Consider the following 20,621-nt stretch of genomic DNA (forward strand, 5'->3'; position numbering starts at 1 on the left):
TTATTTATTTGTTTGTCGGTTAATTATCTAGCCATTTAATTAACTGACTGTTTGATAAATCATTCAGTAATCAGTCAATGACTTTGATAAACCTAACTGATTCTTTGATTGATTGGATGATTAATCAAACAATCAATTAATTAATTGGCTAAATAGTTAAGCAATTGACAAATAGATTATAGAGAAGTGAAATAAAACCAGTGTGTGTGTTTGTTATCAGCATAATAACCCTCCCTAGATAGAACAAAATATGTTTCAACACATAAGCTCACATACTGATCGTTTCTACTAAAGGCACAAGGCTTGAAATTTCAGGGTGGTGGTGGGGAAACTAGTCGACTACATTGACCCCAATATTTTACTGGTACCTATTTCATCGACCCCTGAAAGGATGATGGGCAGAATTTGAACTCAAAACGTAAGGACAGACAAAATGCCACTAAGCATTTTGCCTGGCATGTTAACGATTCTGCCAGCTCATGGCCTTCATAATAATAATAATGATGATAATAATAATAATAATCATAATCATAATAATAATAATAACAAGATTAGTAATTATAAAAACCTGCTAATAGAAATTGAAAAAATGTGGCATCTCAAGGCGACTACAGTACCAGTGATTGTAGGATCTCTAGGAATGATAAAAAAAAAGGTACTGAAACCTATTTGAAAATGATTCCAGGCTTACCATCCCTACAGGAAGTGCAAAAAATCGTATTAACTGGAACGGCTCATGTACTGAGAAGAGCACTCGCTGTGAAAATAACATCCATCCATGAATTTATTTATTTATTAATTTTTAAATACATATTCTATCTGTGAATTTGCGCGTGTAATCTGGGAATGCATACAATGCCCTTCTCTGCCCTAGGGAGTATGGAAAACACTCGACCAGAAACGGAAGAAAATTTGAAGAAAGAAGGAAAAAAACAATAAAAATAATAATAATAATAATAACAACAACAACAACAATAATAATAATAATCACATACTAAGAACACATACTGAGAATGTTGCAATTAATCAGGAAGGGAAGCTCAATTCTTTAGCAATTATATCAATAACGAACTTTGGAGGCTGATTATGTTTGTGGGCTGTCAAAATAGAAGCAATATCAAGTTACAGTTCTTCATTTCTTGGAGATTTCTCACAAGATTTGTGAATGACTGACTGTTATTACCTTTTTTTTCTGTAGGAGGAGAAATATGGCCATATTAAATTTCTTGTACTTGTTTTAGACATTGGACTGTGGCCATTCTGGAGTAACAGCTCAAAGAGTTTTTGTATAGGCGCAGGAGTGGCTGTGTGGTAAGCAGCTTGCTTACCAACCACATGGTTCTGGGTTCAGTCCCACTGCATGGCACCTTGGGCAAGTGTCTTCTACTATAGCCTCGGGCCGACCAAAGCCTTGTGAGTGGATTTTTGTAGACGGAAACTGAAAGAAGCCCATCATGTATATGTATATATATGTATGTGTGTATTTGTGTCTGTGTTTGTCCCCACCAACATCGCTTGACAACTGATGCTGGTGTGTTTACGTCCCTGTAACTTAGAAGTTCTGCAAAAGAGACCTATAGAATAAGTACTAGGCTTCCAAAGAATAAGTCCTGGGGGTGATTCGCTCGACTAAAGGTGGTGCTCCAGCATGGCCGCAGTCAAATGACTGAAACAAATAAAAGAGTAAATAGAATAAAAGAGAGTAATATTACATATATATATATATATATATATATATATAAAGTTAATCCAAACATGAAAACACAAAGAGAAAACACAATGCGAGAAAGTGGAACAAATATAGTATTATTGGACGCTCAGGAAGGAAGGGAAGAAGGAGGGTTTAATGTTTCGAACGGAGCTCTTCGTCAGAAACATAGGAAAAGGAAAGATCCAGAGAAGGGAAGACGGAGAAAAAAATCACCAACGGTACACACGCGGTCACATATATATATATGCATATATATATATATATATATATATATATATATATATATATATATACATATACCGGAGTAAACACATAAATGTAAAACAAGGTGGAAAAAAGAGTACTCAAATACCAGTGGTAGTGTAATATGCTTTATTTAAAGCAGCAGAAAATTCAACAAAACCTGTTACTCTGAGTTTTGGGAACATGAACCTCAGAGTAACAGGTTTTGTTGAATTTTCTGCTGCTTTAAATAAAGTAAATATACATATACATACATACATATATATATATATATATATATATATATATATATATATATATATATGCATATATATATTAAAAGTAATTAAGTTTATGTCTGGTCATAGCCTCGGGGACAACTCATCAGATTCTAAGGCTTTTGTGGATGTGAATCCTTTGGTCTCTCCACGACCGGACATAAACTTAATTACTTTTAATACATTACTGCTCTGTGCTTTAGATTGGGCTTCTATTTCGGATATATAATACATACATACGTACTTACACCCTTCATTGTTAGTAGTAATTGCTGAGACATAGAATGATGTTGTAAGAACAGAATTAGAGCTAAAGAGAATTATAGGGTGTTGTCTCAGAGTTGCTTTCTCCCTCTGACCAAGGTTGGTCAGCCAGACCTCGTTGAGTTGTCACCGGTTGGTGACTAACTGATTTTTGCTTGGGATGTGCTTGCTTATATTAAGATCCAGAAGGATAGATATATCGTTGAGAACAATAGATTTAGTTGGTGGTCTCCTTATCTATTCTAGCTTATGGTGAAGTAGAAGAGATTAGAAAGGGTCAAGTAGTGAAGCTGTTGTTTCGTTGTTTTGGCCTAGCTAATGGCATCTGGGAAATGTAAAACTGCTGTCAGAGAAAAACTATTGTTCCATCGTGGGAAAAGTTCTGTAACAGTGTTGATTTAAATTTGGCTATGGTGGATCGAATCCACTTCATTCATGCAAGATTCGCTACATATATATATATATATATATATATATATGAAAGAAAAAAGGTGTTCAGAATGCTGGATGGTTGTAAAAATATATATTTACTCTTTTACTCTTTTACTTGTTTCAGTCATTTAACTGCGGCCATGCTGGAGCACCGCCTTTAGTCGAGCAAATCGACCCCGGGACTTATTCTTTGTAAGCCCAGTACTTATTCTATCGGTCTCTTTTTGCCGAACCGCTAAGTGACGGGGACGTAAACACACCAGCATCGGTTGTCAAGCAATTTACATATCACATATTATTTCTTCATATTAGCGCTTTCAACTACTCCTGTAGTTTCATCAGGAAATGTCAGTTTACCATTTCCCCATTTCCATTCTGTCTCCTTCTCTAAATTGTATTATCATTTTATTTTCAACGTAATTAATTCATATTAGATTAGCAGTATCGCCCGGCGTTGCTCGGGTTTGTAAGGGAAATAACTATATAAGCATTTTTAGAGAATTATAGCAAAAAAATGCATTAAAAATGGAAAAAAAAATTATGGTAAAATTTTTTTTAAATCGTTGACTCATCGTAGACATTTTTAGAGAGTTACTTCCCTTATATAATAGCGAAAAAATGCATTAAATGGAAAAAAATGATGGTAAATTTTTTTTTAAATCGTAGACTCATCGTAGACGCGCGCTAATACCCAGAAGGGCTCGATATGAATCACGACTATAAGATACCCGGTTTTGGTTAAACTGCACCGCAAAATGTGGGAGTAGTTAGGAATCTAAATCGTAGGAGACAGACACACAACCTTACTTTTATATGGCGATCTTTCGTCTCTCGTAGACCTTTTCGTCGATTTCCGTAAAAAAATTTTTTTTTTTACATATGGGCTTGCGGGAACTTTTGAAGTAATATACATACATATACACATACACCGAGTAAAAAATTTCAGTTATCTCTCTCTTTCACACATTACTCTCTCTGTCTCTTCACACACACTAACAGAAGCACTTCACTTACACAACATACTGTCTGTCTCCCACACCCCATCAAACACACACACACACACACACACACACCTGTACATCAATGCTTGCCATGCACGGTAACTTCAAAAGAACTTCCCTCGTCATACAATCGCTTTCTCTTAGTCTCTTTCGCTCTCATTACTTCAAAAGTTCCCATATGTAAAAAAAAAAAAGAAGTTTTTTTACGGAAATCGACGGAAAGGTCTACTAGAGACGAAAGATTGCCCTTTTATATATATATATATATATATACTTTATTTAAAGCAGCAGAAAATTCAACAAAATCTGTTACTCTGAGTTTCTCGTTGCCGTTCATCAGACAGTTTTTGCTAGAACGGCAACGAGAAACTCAGAGTAACAGATTTTGTTGAATTTTCTACTGCTTTAAATAAAACATATTACTCTACCACTGGTATTTGAGTACTCTTTTTTCCACCTTGTTTCACATTTATGTGTTTACTCCGGTATATATATATATATATATAAAGATTTCCAGCTGAGTTTGCAGTTCACCAAATAAAAGTCATTCAGTTATCTGCTCCTTAGTGTGCGGTGGCGGCAGCACTTGTACGTGACGCTAGGCTTGCCGTGAATTTCTACAACTTAATGACGTGTGTGTCTTTGTGAGAAAGACATCATCATCGTCCACTCGATATATATACACATAATTCCTTGCCTTTTCCCTGTATATATATATTGCATTTATATATTTTTACCGATCATCAGGAGAATGCGAAGTTAAAAGAACAACCAATGTACAGCTGAACAGCTATTTCACTTAATTCCTTACACATATTTCCTCTCCTCATCTGAATCCGAGAAGCATGCCCGTCGATATCATGTCTAGGTGCGATATACAACCATATATATATATATTCAATCTTATTTATTTAATTTTAATCCTTTTTGATGTTTTATTTCTCTTTATTGGTCTTATTTATTTGTTTATCATACTTAAGGTTATTCCTCGAAATGTGTAAAATTCTAAAACATCGCCGTGTGACTCCGAGAAGCATGTCCCTCGGTTATCATGGCTAGGTGCAATATATATATATATATATATATATATATATATATATATATATATATATATATGTATAATGTATATATATATATATATATATATATATATATATATATGTATATATATTCAGTCTTATTATATATTTTAGTCCTTTTTATGTCTCTTTACTTACTTATTATTCTTAAGGTTATCCCTCAAAATGTGTAAAATTCTAAACATTGTCGTGTGACTCCAAGAAGCATGCCTAGGTGCGATATATATATATATATATATATATATATATATACATAATATATATATATATATATATATATATATATATATATAGTAATACTAAGTAATTAAGGGTTTAGCAACGATTTGCCTCACCACACACCGAATTTAGAAATAGCAGTCAAAGAGTAATGGCTATTCTTTCTACTTAAAAATATATATATATATATACATAATATATATATATATACATAATATATATATATATATATATATATATATTTGGTCTTATTATTATTTTAGTCCTTTTTATTTCTCTTTACTTACTTATCATTCTTAAGGTTGTCCCTCGAAATGGTGTAAATTCTAAATATTGTCGTGTGATTCAATAACCAATTGGTGAAGTAAAAAACATTTAAATATGCACCAAACCTAATATATATATATATATATATATATATATATTAATATCATTTCTCCTATTTCCCGCATTTGGGGATGAAAAAAAAAAAAATTTGGAGTCCTTAATCTAAAATATTTTCCTAACGTAAAATAAATAATTCTGCCTGATATTTGTTAGGGTGCTAATTATTGCTAACTGACATATAAAAAAAAAAAAAACACGTTTCGTCCCCCCCCCTTCTTTCTAATATAACATGATGATATCTTCGTTATATAAATATTTTAACTGTTTCAGAAATCTCTTCCCCCCCCCCCCCCAGTTGTAACAATTATAGCGTTGTAAATGTAATTTCAAAAAATATATTTCAGGTAAATAGTTTCTACATGTCTGTTTTACTTTAAAACGATCTAACTTGCACAGGTGTTAGAGTCCCTGAACAAGGCCTTATACTATACATGCATATTGAAAAAAAAAAAAAGCATTCCATCCATGACCATTCCGCTGATTGTGGTGTTTTTTCTTTTGTTGTTGTTGAAGTGTATTATTTTGAGGGGGTTTTTGAGTGTCATTTCTGACAGTTCGAACGACTATGTTGAAGATTCTCGTTGAAGAAAAAAAAATTAAGTGATGTTTTTTACATTAACTTCCGATGTAATCTTAATCCACACCACCTGAAAGGTATTCGTACAAAATTTCATTAAAAAATACCTGTTTTTCTGAAAGTTATGAGGAAACAAAGTCGGTGGGAGGAGAGCGGGGATACTTGTGTAGGTATGCCTACATATATGCATTGTATGTGTGTGTGTGTGTGTGTGTATATATATATATATATTATATATTATATATATATATATTAGTGATGTACACACACACACAGCTGGGTACTAGGTGATGGTTTCATGATTATTTTTTTGTCATTTAAGTTTCCCCTCAGCCTCGAGATATTCCAGTGTCTTCATATTTTAAATATTCTGTTTATTTTTCGTTTGGCGTTATTGAAAATTAAGAAATTTTAGCTGCATCTTCCAGAAATGGACAAATAGAACTAACGAACGGTTCATATATTTTTTTTGTCAGTGAAAGCTATATTTCAGGCTACATTAATTAACGGTGTGTTAAGTATTTCAGGTGTATAATATTGAAGAAGTTTCTTAAGTCCCTTTGCGTTCATCAATATTTTTATGTTAACTTATAATCGTTTCATTATCATTAATGAGTTAGGGCCAACCCTAACATTCAACGATAAAACGATATAAAATATTCAAGGTAAATATAATTTTTCTTCCAGTTTGAAGCTTGATGACAATGATGAAGATAATCAAGATAAAAACAGAAATACCTGTAAAATTCCTCTAAAGAAACATACGGTATGTTCAAATTGTTTTCGGATTTAAAAAAAAAAAAATCTTTTTTACTATTTATTTTTCTGTGGAGGCGCAATGGCCCAGTGGTTAGGGCAGCGGACTCGCAGTCGGAAGATCGCGGTTTCGATTCCCAGACCGGGCGTTGTGTGTGTTTATTTGTTTATTGAGCAAAATCACTTAAAGCTCCACTAGGCTCCGGCAGGGGGTGGTGGCGACCCCTGTTGTACTCTTTCGCCCCAACCTTCTCTCACTCTTTCTTCCTGTTTCTTGGGTAACGCTGCAATGGACTGTTGTCTGCTCCAGCTGGAGGGAACACATACGCCACAGAAACTGGGTCTATTAGCCTGGCTAGGCTTGAAAAAGGGCACATAAAGAATAAATTTATTTTTCTGTGGCTGTTTTAGTGATGTAGGAATGTTTATGATGCATTTGATTAAAATTCCACTTCTCCTCTTAAATTGTTCATCCACGACTGATGCTCTAAAAATACAAAACAAATATATAATGATGCTGCTTCTGTGGGTGACTTTCAGAGAGTGATTGTGATGATGGATGTCTTCATAAGAAGACAGTCGCTGTTGCAACACCTGTAAGTTCTCTCTGTCTCACACCTATCAAATTGCATCACCTGTTTCTCATCACTGCTTTTTTTTTTTTTGCTCAACATTTTCAAGCTTCGACACAGAATGTAAACATTCACACACATATACACAGTGACTCAATGGCTGAGGGTTTCGTGCCTTGGCAATTTATGCACAAAACACTTGGCCCTTTAGTCACTCTAACTTCTGCCAATTAATAGTGTGTGTGTGTTTATGTATATATATATATATATATATATATATATATATATATATAATATATATATATATATATATATATATATATATATAAATTCCTCTATGTAATAGTATATCTTGAAGCACATGCATAAGGCTATAAATAACAGCATGTAGCTAGAGCTAGCAGAAACGTTAGCATGCTGGGCGAAATGCTTAGCAGTATTTCATTTGCCGTTACGTTCTGAGTTCAAATTCCGCCGAGGTCGACTTTGCCTTTCATCTTTTTGGGGTCGATAAATTAAGTACTAGTTATGCACTGGGGGTCGATGTAATCGACTTAATCCATTTGTCTGTCCTTGTTTGTCCCCTCTATGTTTAGCCCCTTGTGGGCAATGAAGAAATAAGAAACTGCCTACTACTTCCTAAGGATCCTTGTGGTCATTTGAAGAAATCTGTTTCCTGTCTGGTCTTATTGCTCTTCTTCCACACACAAAATCTGCTTTTCTCTGTCAACCTTTCTATGATTCCACCGCACCTTATACGTGTCCTCAGCTTGCACTGGGTACTGTATGGACTGTCTACTAACACATTTTCTACATATCAAACAGTCATTTTCCTAAAAGGATTTGTGGTTTGCTAGGACTTTGCTAAGTGAAGTTTTAACCCTTTACCATTCAAACTAGCCATACCAGGCCCAAATATTCTGCCTGTTTTATGTTCAAACTGGCCAGATCTGGCCTCTTACACATGGCCTACAATATCATTCTAAAAATATACAATTACATCATCAAAATTTTAGAGCTACAAAACAATGCATGATTAATTCAAAACAATGAATAAAGAAGCATTGCATTTAATAGAGTAATCTGAATGTTAAAGGGTTAAGGCCCTTTGATTCCAGGTGTTGCTTCCACACCTGCAATTTCTTTTCTAATTCTATTACAGATTTAGCTACAAGCACAAGGTCATCAGTATAGAGGAGCTCCTACAGGCAACCAATCTTAACCCTTTAGCATTTAAGCTGGCCATGTCAGGTCCAAATATTCTACTTGTTCTATTTTCAAACTGGCTAGATTTGGCCTCTCACACTTACCCTATAATATTATTCTCTAGAAATAAACAATCATGTCATTGAAATCTCAAAGCTACAAAGTAATGCATGACTAATTCGAAACAATGTGAATAAAAAGGCATTAAATTTGACAGAGAAATCTGAGTACTAAAGGGTTAGACTCCTCTGTTATGGCCTGGAGGACTGATAAATCAGAAGGGACTGAGAGCTGAGCCCTTGCAAACCCATTGCTGTACTTATTGCTAATTCTCGCCTCACTGACAGTTCCTCTGTACATGGACTGTATGGCTATCACCAACCATTCATCTGTCCCTAACTTCCACAGTGACCACCAGATCAGGGAGTAAGGGACCCTGTCAAAGGCTTTCTCCATGTCAACAAATCCCAAATACAATGGTTTACTTTTGTGTTGCTAGAAAGCGGGCCATCACTAGTACTTCTCTCTGGCACAAAAAATTCAAATTGCATCTCAACTAGGCTAACTTTGTTCCAAATTAATTAAGCCATAAGTCTTTCAGTGACTTTAATGACCAGGTCCAGCAATTTGATACTCCTCTAATTACTTCCAAGTCATCTCGTTAATTATCTTTGTGGCAGTTGATTCTAATGCTGCTACAGTATCTCCTCAACTCTTAGATAAAGGAGTTGAGTGTAATGATTTGGTTGCTGTTGAAAATTTTCTTATCTATGTCATTGTTTGATAATTGTTTTCAGTTTTATTGGCTGTAATCACTATTTTTAATTATCAATATTGTAATAATAAACAATTGAATTTAGATTTCATTTGTTTTGCTTTTAGTGATAGATAAAATGAGATTTAATGGTAATTTGTGTTTCTATTTTTTTTAAACGTTTTATAAAGGGAGGAAATGTGTGAAAGTCTAGTTTCATTTTCAATCTGTGTCTGCATAGGAATTGTTGAACTCATTAGCATTTCAAACAGGCAATATCTGCTTTCCCTGCTGGCATGGGTTGGACAGTTTACACACATGTACATGCTCTCACATGTGTACACGCATATATACACACTCATGCAAGTGGCAGACTTCTTTCAGTTTCTGTCTACTAAATGCGCTCACAAGGCTTTGGTCTGGGGTTATAGCAGAAGACACTTGCCTGAAGTGCCATGCTGTGGGGCTGAACCTAGGACCATGTGGTTGGGAAGCTAACTTCCTATCACATAGCCACACCCCCACTCCACCATTTACATCTTTTATACTCTTGAACTAATGCTTTTTAAAATTATTATTAACATGTCTTTAAATCATTTCAGAAACCTGGTCCTGGAGAACACCAATTGCAGTTCAATTATTCACTTTGGTTTTCACGTCGAACTCATGGGAAACAAAATCAAAGTTACGACCAGAATCTCAAATATATCACCACATTTGCCTCAGTATGTAACTCATTTTCTCCTCTTCTAATATTTATCTTACCAGGAAAGAAGTTAAGAAGTGGAAGCTTGTAAAGCAAAGTTTCAAACATCCCAAAGATAAACCTCTGTACTTGACTTTCATTGACATGGGGAAAGCCTTTGATAGGGTCATTATCTGGTGGTCATTGCAGAAACTAGGGATAGATGAATGGTTGGTGAGAGCTGTACAAGCCATGTACAAGGATGCTGTCAGTAAGGTGAGGGTTGGCAATGAGTATAGTGAAGAATTTCTGGTAGATGTTGGGATCCACCAAGGAGCCATCCCACTTGTTCATAGTCCTCCAGGCAATAATAGAGAAATTCAAGGCAGGCTGCCCCTGGGAGCTCCTTTATGCTTATGACCTTGCTCTAATAACTGAGTCACTGCCAGAACTAGAGGTGTAGTTTCATGTGTGGAAGCAAGGTCTAGAATCAAAGGGCCTTAGAGTCAATCTAGCGAAAACCAAAGTCTTAAGTAGGGAGGCAGACAAATCATAAATCCCTTCAGGTAAATGGCCCTGCTCGATCTGCAGAAAAGGTGTAGGTAGAAACTCCATAAGATGTACCTGGTGTAAGCTATGGACACGTAAGAGGTGCTGCAATGTCAAAGGAAGGTTAACTGGGAAGATAGTTTTTGTGTGTGGCAGATGCACAGGGATTTAGTAAACACCAAAGATGTACAGAAAACAGATTCCATCACATGCCAGGTGGACAAACTAGAAGTAGGTGACCAAGTCAGTAGCAGGGGTGGATGCTCTGAGAGCATAGCTGCTAGAATAAGAATAGCCTAGGCAAAAAGTTTGGAGAGCTACCTCTGCTGGTAACAAAGGGCCTCTCACTCAGAGTGAAAGGTAGACTGTATGAAGCATGTGTGCGAACAGCCATGCTACATGGCAGTGAAATATGGGCTGTGATTACTGAGGACAGGCATAGGCTTGAAAGAGATGAAGCTATTGTGCTCTGCTGGATATGTAATGTCTGTGCATACACAACAGAGTGCAAGTACCTGAGAGAAAAGTTGGACGTAAGAAGCATCAGATGTGGTGTGAAAGAGAGACAACTGTGCTGGTATGGCCATGAGTTGCATATGGATGAGGACAGTTGTGTGAAGAAGTGTTGCACCCTAACAGTGGAAGGAACCTGGGGTGAGGTGGTGAAGCACGACCTTTGAATATCGGGCCTCATGGGCAATGACAAGTGACCAAGACCTTTGGAGATATGCTATGCTTGAAAAGACCTGGCTTGCCAAGTGAGATTGTATCCGCGACTGATGCCAGTGTTGCATAGCTGACCCGTTTAAAAGTACCCTTCAACTGTCGGGCAATATGCTGTGCTTGAGAAGACCTGTTGAGTCAAGTGAAGTCATTGTGGCCGATGCCAGTGCCACCTGACTGGCTCTTGTGCCGGTGGTTTGTAAAAATCTCCACTCAAGCAAGGCCAATGCCAGTGGTGCCTGAGTAGCCCCTGTGCCAACGGCACGTAAAAAGCACCCACTACACTCTCGGAGAGGTTGGCATTAGGAAAGGCATCCAGCTGTAGAAACCTTGTCGGAACAGATTGGAGCCTGGCACAGCCTCCCAGCTTGCCAGTCCTCAGTCAAACCGTCCAACCTATGCCAGCATGGAAAGCAGATGTTAAACGATGATGATGATGTAGAGCAACCCCCTCCCACCCAAATATCATATGATTGATTGTAGTATGAAATTGGTTCTCACCACACTCCAAACCTTCAGCCTCCAGATCTGCCACTACTATAATGGCCTCCACTCATCAGAGCTGGTTGGTCTTATACTACCGTCACTCAAAAACTCACCAACTCCCTCATCACTCCTGTTAGTCTCCTAGAGGCTTTTACATTAACCACTACACCAGTCCTCCTTCCCTACCAGCAAGACAGCAGTGTGGATACACTGTGGAAGAGGGCTAGACAGGTCCCCATTTTTGCTGAGAAGGACTGGTCTTCCCCAAGCACAGCATATCACCACTGGGTCTTCCCCAAGCACAGCATATCACCATTGGGTCTTCCCCGAGCACAGCATATCACCACTGGGTCTTCCCCAAGCACAGCATATCACCACTGGGTCTTCCCCAAGCACAGCATATCACCATTGGGTCTTCCCCGAGCACAGCATATCACCACTGGGTCTTCCCCAAGCACAGCGTATCACCGCTGGGTCTCTACTGCCATATATGTTTGTAAAATCTCCACCATCTACCTAAATGTCACAGCTTTCAGCAGCGAGCTGGCAGAAACAGCACACTGGGCAAAATACTAAGCAATGTTTCGTCTGTCTTTACATTTCATCCTTCCAGGGGTCAATAAATTAAGCCCCAGTTGCGTACTGGGGGGGTCGATCTAATCAACTGGCCCCTTCCCCAAAAACTTCAGGCCTTGAGTAGAAAAGAAAAGTTTTCATTGTTTCTTTGTCTTATGAAGAAAGGTTGAAGACGCTCGACCTTTATTCTCTAGAAAAACGCCGCCACCGTGGAGATCTCATTCTTGCTCACAACATCATAAGCGGAAAGTGTAACCTCGAAAGAGATGTTCTTCACTCCTGCTCCAGAGCGTCGGCTGCGGGGTCATTCCGAAAAGCTCTATCTGCGACGATTTCATCTTAATCGAAGGAGAGGGGCTTTCTCGGTCCGGGTTGCGGATCCGTGGAATAAGATGCCGACGACCGCTTGGTTCAAAGTCTCCCTTGACCTCAAGTGGCCTGAACTCTTTACATGAACACCACCCTGTACATAACTCCACGTCCCCCTACATGGCCTTGCTTTTTGAGCCAAAAAATTAACTAACTAACTATTCTCTTTTTGTTTCCTATATCTACTCTGTTAATTTTTATCTTCTCCAAGACATAATCGTTTGTTTTCTCATAACATGATTTCTTTACTGCTCCTTAGGTTGAACAGTTTTGGTCCCTCTACAGCCATTTACTCCGACCAACAGATCTACCAGGACACAGTGACTATCATATATTCAAAGATGGTATCCGGCCAATGTGGGAAGTACGTAGTGTTACAGTCTTTTCTCTTGTAGATCCTTGTAATCTTTTACTGGATTCAGGAACTATTGTTGTTGATGTTGTTAGATTGAGATGTCACTAGTTTGGCTGGATTTTTATTTCATTTATGTATAAGTCCACCTCAGCATAAAAATATGTCATTTACATAGAATCATCATCACCATTATCATTAAATGTCTGTTTTCCATGTGACAAGAGTTGGGCAACTTCCCAACTGCCACAAGGTATTTTTCTTCAGTGCAGTCCCTTGCTTAACACACACACACATGTATACACAGTCATATACACGTCTGCACACAATTGCATGCAATCACACATTTATGCACAATCATCATACATACATACATGCATGTATATGCAATCATCATCATCACCGTTTAACGTCCACTTTCCATGCTGGCATGGGTTGGAAGGTTTGGCTGAGGGCTGGCAAGCCAGAAGGCTGCACTGGGCTCCAATCTGATCTGGCAAGGTTTCTACAGCTTGATGCCCTTCCTAAAGCCAACCACTCTGAGAGTGTGGTGGGTGCTTTTTATGTGCCACTGGCACAGGTGTCAGTCAGGCAGCACTGGCAATGGCCACATTCAAATGGTGCTTTTTTATGTGCGATCAGCACCGGACCAGTCAGGTGGCACTGGTAGTGACCACACTGAAATGGTGCTTCTTACATGTCACTGGCACAGGTACCTGTCAGGCAGTACTGGCATCGGCCAGAACAATGACTTCACTTGCCTCAACAGGTCTTTGCAAGCACAGTTTATTGCCCAATGATTGAAGGGTACTCTTAAATAGGCCAGCTTTGCTGCCCTGGCATAGACCACAGTTATGGTCTCACTTGGCTTGCAGGGTCTTCTCAAGCACAGCATATCTCTAAAGGTCTCGGTCGCTTACACTGACACACATGCACTCAAACACACACACATACACTTATACACAATCCCACACACACACACACATGTATATACTCATGCTGAGCTTCTGCACAGTTTTTATTTCTCGTATTTCACTCACAATTGCTGATCAGTGGGATGGGATTGAACCAGAAGCCATGTGCCTTGAAGTGAACTCCTCGATCTTCTTTCTCCCTTCTTTTGGTCCTTTCTCATTGTAAAGCTCTGCCAATTTGAACATTTTCACATCAACTTGGGATACATGATTTATAACCAGAATATAAACTGCTCTACACTGAACCACAATTGGGCGTGGTTATTGAGGAAAACAAACTAAAATGCTAGTTTAAAGGTATATCATTTGGCCTCTGGTCAGCTCTTATTGAACAGACCAATAAACTGCAGTGGTTACAGTCCATAAATTTATCATTTGTTGTTGTTTAATACCCCACTTTTCCATGGTTGCATGGGTCAGACAGAATTTGTTGGGCGAGATTCTCTATGGCTGAATGCCCTTCCTGTTGCCAACCCTCACTTGTTTCTGAGCAAGGTAATATCTCCCCCAGGACCAGGCATGTTTCCACAGAAGACTGGAACTGGGACACTGCTAGCACGACGGGGACACCTGTTTACAACTATCACATGAAATTGAGGCAACGAGACTAACACACACACACACACACACACACACACACACACACACACACACACATGCACACCAACACGCACGCACACTAACGCATACACACACACACACACACACACACACGCATATGATGGATTTCTTTCACTTTTCATCTACCAAATCCACTTACAAGACTTTGGTCAACCTGTGGCTATAGAAGAAGGCACTTGCCCATGGTGCTGTGCAGTGGGACTGAAACAGAAACCATATGGTCTAACAAAAAAATTAGATGCAATCATGGCTGTGTAGTTAAGAAGTTTGCTTTCCAATTACATAGTTCCAGGTTCAGTCCTACTTATGGTGCCTTGGACAAGTGTTCTCTACTATAGCCCTGGACTGACCAATGCATTGTAAGTAAATTTAGTAAGACAGAAAACTAAAAAAAAGAGTCCGTTGTGTGTGTGTTTGTGTCCCCTTGTCTTGACGTTGCATGATTGTTGTAAATGAATGTCACTCATTTCCAATATTCTGTGAAAATGTGTCTGGCCACGGGGACATACTACCTTGCATGGAAATAAACGTGACTTGGTGGCAAGAAGGGCATCTGGACATAAAAAATTTTTTTTCCATAATAAACTTTGTCCAAATCATGTCAACGTGGAAGAGTGGATGCTAAACTAATGATGATGAAAATAAATTTTAAGATTCTTCTGTAGATTTTGATGAAAGTTGTACTGTTTTTATTGTATTTAGTAAATTTGATTCTAATTTTTTTTGTTTGTGGTTTTTCTCTACAGGACTCCGCCAACAAAGATGGTGGGAAATGGATAATTCGGTTAAAAAAAGGATTAGCAGCTCGTTGCTGGGAAAACTTGATATTAGCCATGTTAGGAGAGCAATTTATGGTTGGTGAAGAAATTTGTGGTGCTGTGTTATCGGTGCGATATCAGGTATGTAATATTTTCTATATCAGTATTAATCAATGTCAGGTATAACACACATTCATCATCATCATCATTTAACATCCATTGTCCATGCTGGCATGGGTTGGACAGTGTGACCAGGTGGGCTGCATCAGACTCCAGTCTGATTTGGTATGGTTTCTTTGGTTGGATGCTCTTCCCAACGCCAACCATTCCGAGAGGGTAATGGGTGCTTTTACGTGCCACCAGGTGTATAATGCTTTCTATTTCAGTACCAAATTGCTTGAATATCAACTTTGCTGAATTCTTTATTTGAAATGTAGTACTTATAGAGTATGATGTACACAAGTACTAGATACAATATGCCTAGTACTTGTGTTACATAGTGACTAGTACTTGCGTTACACAGTGGCTAGTACTTGCGTTACACAGTGGCTAGTACTTGCGTTACACAGTGGCTAGTACTTGCGTTACACAGTGGCTAGTACTTGCGTTACACAGTGGCTAGTACTTGCGTTACACAGTGGCTAGTACTCGCGTTACACAGTGGCTAGTACTCGCGATACACAGTGGCTAGTACTCGCAATACACAGTGGCTAGCACTCGCATTACACAGTGGCTAGTTCTTGCGTTACACAGGGAAAGTGGATGACAATGATTCAGATTGACATTTGATATTAATACTGCTTCCATCATTAATATTGATTATTCTTTACAACAGTATTTTTATATATAATTCTGTTTTAAGTTTCACAAATAGTTAGTTTAGCATAGGTATAATAGTTATGATCTTCTCTTAATATAATGTTTTCCATGTAATATCCAACAATATTCCAAATCCCTCCCTGAAAGCAAAATTGTAATTTTCGTATATTTTTTTCTGTTGTATTTTCAGGAAGATATTCTGTCCCTCTGGAACCGAACGGCAAATGATGCAATAACCACTTCACGCATACGCGACACATTGAAACGCGTCCTTAACTTACCTCCAAATACTATTATAGAGTATAAGATGCACGTTGACAGTATAAAGTTAGTTCCTGAAAGACTTAGAATTCTACTGAAATAGTTTTATTTTCATTTTATTCTTTACATTCAGTGTATGTTTGTATTTTCTTTTTATTCTTAGTTCACCATTCTGCTGCCTCATACCTCTTTCTGCCTTTAATATCTTAGTTTTGTATTATTTGCTTTTGGACCAGTTCCAGAGATTTACAGTTATTCTTGTAAAGTGGGTGTGTTTTTTTTTTTTCTTCTCTTGTTTCAATTCTATTTAAGAAAATTACAAAAAAAAGAAACCGTTTTTCTCTTAATTACTATGATTCATTTATAATAGTTAGCTTGAATTTTCGTGCATCTACTTGATATATCTCTGCTGGCAAAATTAACTCAGAGGTTAGTTACCTTATTCTTTTAATATCCAACATTTGTGTTGTTGGTGATAATTTACCTGTAGTTTACCTTTGCAAACAAGCCAAAGAAGTGGCCGTTTCCATCATTCAATACAAAATCACATCACATCACATTGAAAAAATATTTCACTGTAAAAGATTGATTTCTCAAAATCAAAGTTCAAATGGCTACATACAAAAGTTATTTGAAAAAAAACCCCCCAAAAAAAAAACAATTTTATATTACGGAACTGAATATTAGCCACTACATCATGTGGTTTTTATATCAGTTTCAGCAATGAATTAGCAATAATATCTTTGGAAGTTATCTTCTATTTTATGTCTTTGATGTTATATGGTAAACTAGGATTTGGTGCTGAATTCTTTTCATTCAAATTTGGTAGTATTAGTTTGACATCTAATTATTAATTAATATCGAGATAAATTACATTTCTCTCTATATCCAACTTTGCTCTGTTTTTTTTATTTATTTTCTTTCCTTACATATTGGAGCATTCCTTTTTGCTTGTAATACTTAGTTCTTTCTTTCTTTTTTTTCTCTTCTTTATCCTTTACAATTATCAAACCCCTTTTATGTAGGTTTCATGAGAAAATCAGTCAAACTATGTCTCCCTTCTTTAGTTTATTCTTGCCTTGATTGTTTCTCTTTTGTTATTAACATTTCACCAGAAACAATTTTTTTTTTTATCTCTTTGCAATTTGAAGTTGATTTTTAAATGTTCAGAAATGATGCTTCGTGTATTGTTTTTCATTAATTTTCTCAGAGTTTATTAATATTTGTGATTTAAAAAAAAAAAAGAAAAGAAAAAATGCACAAAATTAAATGTGGAACTATACAAAGAAATCTCTTTAAAGCATGTACAGATATTTCATTAGTTTTACACATCAGATCTATTAGTTCAATATTTTTTTTTAATTACTGCACCTGTTGATGGTCCATTAATTAAATACTCTTTTATACAAACATTTTTGGATTTTGTTGTTATTTATTCTCATTAACATAATTAGAAATTGTTTTTTGTTAATTGTTGCTGTCAATGAATTAGATGCTGCTTTTTTAGGGAACTACACCAAACTGTTTTATTTTTCTCTCACTTTCAAAGTCAGATGTATGGTATAGTATACCTTCAGTTTGTTACATAACACAGTGTTATTCTGATGATCTACTTACAATCAATATTTTCTTAAAAAGATCGTTTTTAAACCTAGAGTTTCTGAGGATTAGAAAAACAGATTAGTGGCTTTCTGATCTGCTTTAGCATCTTGTGTTCCTTAGCTCTCACTAGGGCCAAGTTTGCCATTCTGCCCTCTGGCATCATAAGATAAACTGCCTCCAGAACACACAGGTTGATTTCTTCTAATACATTGTAGTAGATTTTGTACTAACCCCTCAGCAATCAGCAAGAGTCAGTTACGTCTACAAATGAAATCACTGTAAATTTAAGATGCGTAGAAAGGAAGAAAAAAGGGATGAGAAAGTAAGAATCATTTTCATAAATCTACTGATTTTGAGTTGGAAAATGAAGTGAAATAGCATTCTGAAAACTGAGTCAATCATGATGTTCTGGCATTCAGTATCTCACTGGCTGTCCATTCCGTATTGTGATAATTTAGAATAGTTTGTATGAGAACAGCAAAATAAGGAAAACTGTAATGTCTGTCCTTGTAGCATATATGCATTTTTTTTGTTCCTCTTTTATTATTAACACCATTCCAAACCCTCATGAACCTTTTTCCTGCTTACCCTTAGAGCAACATTTTTCAACCTGCTTTTTTATATATTTATATATTAGCAACATTAGGTTTTTTTTTTTTTTCCCTTTCTTTATCTCCTCTTTGTAAACATTCCTCTCACACTCTATCATATTCTTTCTTTCTTTTTTTTTTTTTTTACTGCACACAACTCATGTTTGTTAGCCTATTTATCTTGTCTGCTGCCATTCCTGAAAGTTGCTCATTTAAATAATGTCAAACTGACAACAAATGGTGCCAAGATTAACACTAACCACAACTATTTTCAGGATTTTCCGTTTGGATACCAAATGAAAACTGCTGAAAGATTTACAATAATTTATTTTCTGATTTAAAAAAAAAAAAAATTTTTTTTTTTTTTAGGTGTTTATTTTTATATAGCTAGGATGTTTTCTGAATGAAATACCGTTTTAGAGGTCAACATAACTTGGTTCTCTAAAACAACATGCAAAAATTGCTGTAGCAATATCTTTTTATTTGTTACAAAAACTATGATAGCGTCAACACATGTTCTTTGTGAGACATGTATGAAAAAAAAACTCACAAACACTTAAGATCACAAACTCTATCATATATATAATATATGTAATGCATTAATATATTTTATACATATATATAAAATATTGAATAAATTATATATATGTATAAAATATTAATAAATTATATATATATATATATAAAATATTAATATATTATTAATTTAAACAAGAGCTAGGCTATATGTCAGTCTGCTACACTATTAAATTAATTCTAATACCCATTTTCTTTCCTTCTCTCTTCAGAGACAACTCCAGTTACAGAAATACTGATGTATTTCTGAAATGACATTATAAGAACTTCTGCTGAGCTTGAAATGATGCCATCCTAGATATTGGACATCTTGTTTCTGTAGCAGAGCGTTATAGCTCTGCCGTAACATTTCACTTCTTGCATTCTTCCATTCCCAAACAATTTCTACTTGTTCTCCTTTCCCTCTTTCTCTTTCTCTTTCCTAATAAATTATTTTCACTTGTGTCCATTATAAACATATTCTATTTGTTAATACTAATTAAATAAATGCATACATGTACAAGAACAGTTTGCACATATTTTTGAAATTCCCTGATTACCTGGAATTGTTGCTGTTTAGATGTAAAGGTAGACTTATTTTTGATGTATTTAAAAAGAAGAAAAAAATAATAATAATAATAATATATATACCTGCATCTTAAAGAATGAGTTGAACACGGAAGAAATTATCTTTTAAACATTTCTAAGAAAAGGACGGTAAAAATGCAAAAAATAAAATGTTTAAAGCAATTTTCGAATGTCTGGACATGTGTCAAGTGTGATTCTTACCACCAAAAATTGGGTCAGTTTTGAAGAAGAGAACCTCCTCCTAAAATTATTTGTACACCAATTAATTGCTAGTGTTGACACTGAGATCTTACACAGTATGACTGAATAATCAAATTAAAATATTGAACTTTCATTTTTTTTTTTTTTTCCTTTTTTTCCCATTTTGTTGCTATCTGCCTCACCTGAAGAACCAGACAATTGAATGCTTTTATTTTCAAGGAATAACAAAAGGCAGTGAGCTGAAAAAATTGGTACCAGACCAGATAGAATGCTTAGAAGCATTTCTTCCTGTGCTTCACATTGCGGGTTCAGATGCTGCCAAGGTTGAATTCGTCTTTCATTGTTTCAGGTTTGGTAAAATAAGCACCAGTTGAACACTGGGGTCGGTAGAATCAACTGTCCCTTCCCCTCAAAATTACTTGCCTTGTGTCAAAATTGGGAAGAATTACTAAGG

General features: G+C 36.3%; 1 protein-coding gene across 2 annotated transcripts; it reads left to right on the forward strand.

Annotated features, from left to right (window-relative positions):
- Nucleotides 1-4,479: 4,479 nt before the first annotated feature.
- On the forward strand, nt 4,480-20,300 carry LOC115222141 (eukaryotic translation initiation factor 4E type 2). Of its 2 annotated transcripts, none has more exons than XM_029792279.2 (7): nt 4,480-4,776; nt 6,858-6,936; nt 10,061-10,183; nt 13,106-13,210; nt 15,540-15,692; nt 16,561-16,765; nt 19,612-20,300. In XM_029792279.2, the coding sequence occupies exons 1-6, from the start codon at nt 4,754-4,756 to the stop codon at nt 16,732-16,734; spliced, it is 657 nt and encodes a 218-aa protein (XP_029648139.1). In that variant the 5' UTR covers nt 4,480-4,753; the 3' UTR covers nt 16,735-16,765; nt 19,612-20,300. The 2 variants fall into 2 exon arrangements, with proteins under 2 accessions (XP_029648139.1, XP_029648138.1); XM_029792278.2 differs by having other exon boundaries at nt 16,561-16,697.
- The last annotated feature ends 321 nt before the right edge of the window (nt 20,301-20,621 follow it).

This window comes from Octopus sinensis, linkage group LG19, assembly GCF_006345805.1.
Source record: "Octopus sinensis linkage group LG19, ASM634580v1, whole genome shotgun sequence".
NCBI lineage: Eukaryota > Metazoa > Mollusca > Cephalopoda > Octopoda > Octopodidae > Octopus > Octopus sinensis.